The sequence below is a fragment of the Egretta garzetta genome, unplaced genomic scaffold (genome assembly GCF_000687185.1).
Source record: "Egretta garzetta isolate BGI_Z169 unplaced genomic scaffold, ASM68718v1 scaffold245, whole genome shotgun sequence".
NCBI lineage: Eukaryota > Metazoa > Chordata > Aves > Pelecaniformes > Ardeidae > Egretta > Egretta garzetta.
The window spans coordinates 1,517,724-1,520,110 of record NW_009259721.1 but is presented as its reverse complement, the minus strand read 5'-3'; the positions used below and the strand labels follow the sequence as shown (position 1 = coordinate 1,520,110).

The 2,387-nt window shown below is 55.3% G+C and overlaps 1 protein-coding gene across 1 annotated transcript in view; it reads left to right on the top strand.

Annotated features, from left to right (window-relative positions):
* Positions 1-1,629: 1,629 nt before the first annotated feature.
* The window catches only part of LOC104126798 (corticosteroid 11-beta-dehydrogenase isozyme 1), a 5,980-nt gene continuing 5,222 nt past the window's right edge, over positions 1,630-2,387 (top strand). The window contains exon 1 of the mRNA XM_009639404.1: positions 1,630-1,717. Coding sequence (XP_009637699.1) covers positions 1,630-1,717 — 88 coding nt within the window. The remainder of the gene's footprint in view (positions 1,718-2,387) is intronic.

The following is a 2,387-nucleotide window of genomic DNA, read 5'->3' as shown; positions in this document are numbered from 1 at the left end:
GGGGGGGGGTTAGAGCTGGTGAGACCCGCCCCAAGGCAGGGGAACGGAGCGACAAACTCCTCATTCAATAAAATTTGCTAACCTAACGGTGCCGTGTGTTCTGTGGGGGTGTGGGGGGGGTTATCCCCCCCTTTCCCCATCACCAAGCGCTGCTGTAAACGGGCACAACGCCACCGGCTGGCCTTTCACAGGGAAGTGGAATCCTTGCAGTAATCCTTCGTTACTTCCTTTCACCAGTAACTGCCTTTTTAGCCTATTCTTCTACTAGTTTAATAGCCAAGTGAAATGCAACTTTTTACCCCATCAAAACTCTCCAAACCTGGTAGATTTTTTTTCTTACATGAACACTATAACTGGAAAATGCCTTCCAGACGCACGGAGCCGCTGCATCGCCACCCTAAGCCCAGAGCTCGGGCCCCAGGAGCAGCACACGCTCAAGGCAAGACCAAAGCACAAGCCTGCGGCGAGCTCAGCATCGCTCCCCCGACCCCTGCAGCAGTGCCCAAGTCGATCCACTCACACCCAACATGGATCTGGCCACTGGAGCATCAACCATTACCTGCCCCGAGACAAAGCAATGCACACACACACACCCCAAACCTTTCCCACTGAAGCTCTTCCCAGGATCGGGTTTTGCTCCTTGCTTTCTAGAGGAAAAGGAACCGGCATCTCTGCTCTCCCAACCCCGAGATCACCCACACAAAATAGTGCACACAGAGTGGGTTTTGCCCTTCAAACTTTCAGAAAATTATTTGGAAACCCGTTCACCCTATGCCCAGGCAGGTGCCGAGCAGCGCGCACGCAACGCTTGTGAAAGCTGAAGATCTTCAGCATTCACCCGCTTGCCTCTTTTACTGCCCTGTGCAATCAGTGGATTCCTCAAGAGGAGTGCAATTTTTTATAGAATCATAGAATGTTTAGGGTTGGAAGGGACCACTAGTGGTCATCTAGCCCAACCCCCCTGCAGTGAGCAGGGACACTGCTAACTAGATCAGGTTGCTCAGAGCCCCGTCCAACCTGGCCTTTTTAGGTGTAAGAGCCACCCAACGAGCTGCCACTATTACACCAATAGCAATAGCACATAGGTTAAGCCAGAAGCACCAATAAGGCTCTAAAAATGCAAGCTTTGCCAGCGCTGCTTGCTCTAGGTATTCCTCTCAGCCTGGACCACGGTGATCAGTGCGGATCAGTAAATCCTTGCAGCAGCCAGAGAGGAAGGGAAGCGTGGCCTCCGGTTCAGACATGGAACGGGAAAGAGAGAAGGTTTGTCCATCCTCTGGAGTGTCCCAGCCCCAAAGGCAGCCACCAAAGATGCCCACGGCTCTCTGGAGCCAGAAGCTTTCCAGGGCCTTCCCTTCAACGCTCTCAAAAACGCCTGAAACTCCTGGTAGGACAAGGGTGCAAAGGGACAGCCTAAAGTCCAAAGCGACGCTCTCCGTTAGGTTAATGTTTGCTAAATCACAGGAAGCGCAAAGAAAAGGTCCAACAGATGCCAGCAAACTTGTGCAAGACGAGAACCCGTTCAGAACTGCGAGCGCTCCCAGCCCCGTTTGCAGCCGACTGGTGCGTCCCCCTCCCCACCATCAGAGCCACGGAGTCTGTCTCTCCCCTGCCTGCGCTTTTGCAGAGATGGGTCTGCTTCTGAAGATTTTCATCCCCTTGCTGGGACTGGTGCTGGCCTTTTATTTTTATTCGGCACCTGAGAATTTCAGTGAAGGTAAGTCATTGGAATTAAAACCACCAGCAGGGAGGCTGCTGCCAGAGCGGCAGCACGTGCCCAGGCAGACGAGCAGGGGCCATTTGAAGGGGCTGTCAAAGCTCAGCTGGAAAAGCCAAAGCATGGGAGGGCTGAGAGCTCGGAGGGGAGCGCAGGCAGCCCCCGGTGCAAGCGGTCAGGGCGCCCTGTGCCGCAGAGGAAAGCTCATGGGATTATGCTGGGGTCTGCCGGGAGGCACGGTAAGTCTCTGATCTCAGCTAATTATTTATTTGCGAGACATGCAGTTATCTACTTAAAGCATTTAATCATTTTATCAGTTAACTCCCACCATTTCCAAAAGCCACTCCCAGACGAGGCTGGATGCAGAGCTCAAGCCTCGCACGCGCTCCCCACCAAACTGGGATTAACGACCAGACTCCGGTCGGGGTCCGCACGAGCGGCGCACGCTGCAGCCTGCAGCTCCCCATGCCCAAAGGCGAGGGACGACGGGGGCAGACAGAGCCATGGGTCCCGCGTGTGGGGGGACGGTGCAGGCTGCGCTGGCTCCAAGCCCTGCACCTTCCTCCCCAGAGATGCTCCGGGGGAAACGGGTGATCGTGACGGGAGCCAGCAGCGGCATCGGGGAGCAGATGGCGTATCACCTGGCACGCATGGAGGCCCCCCTACTGGC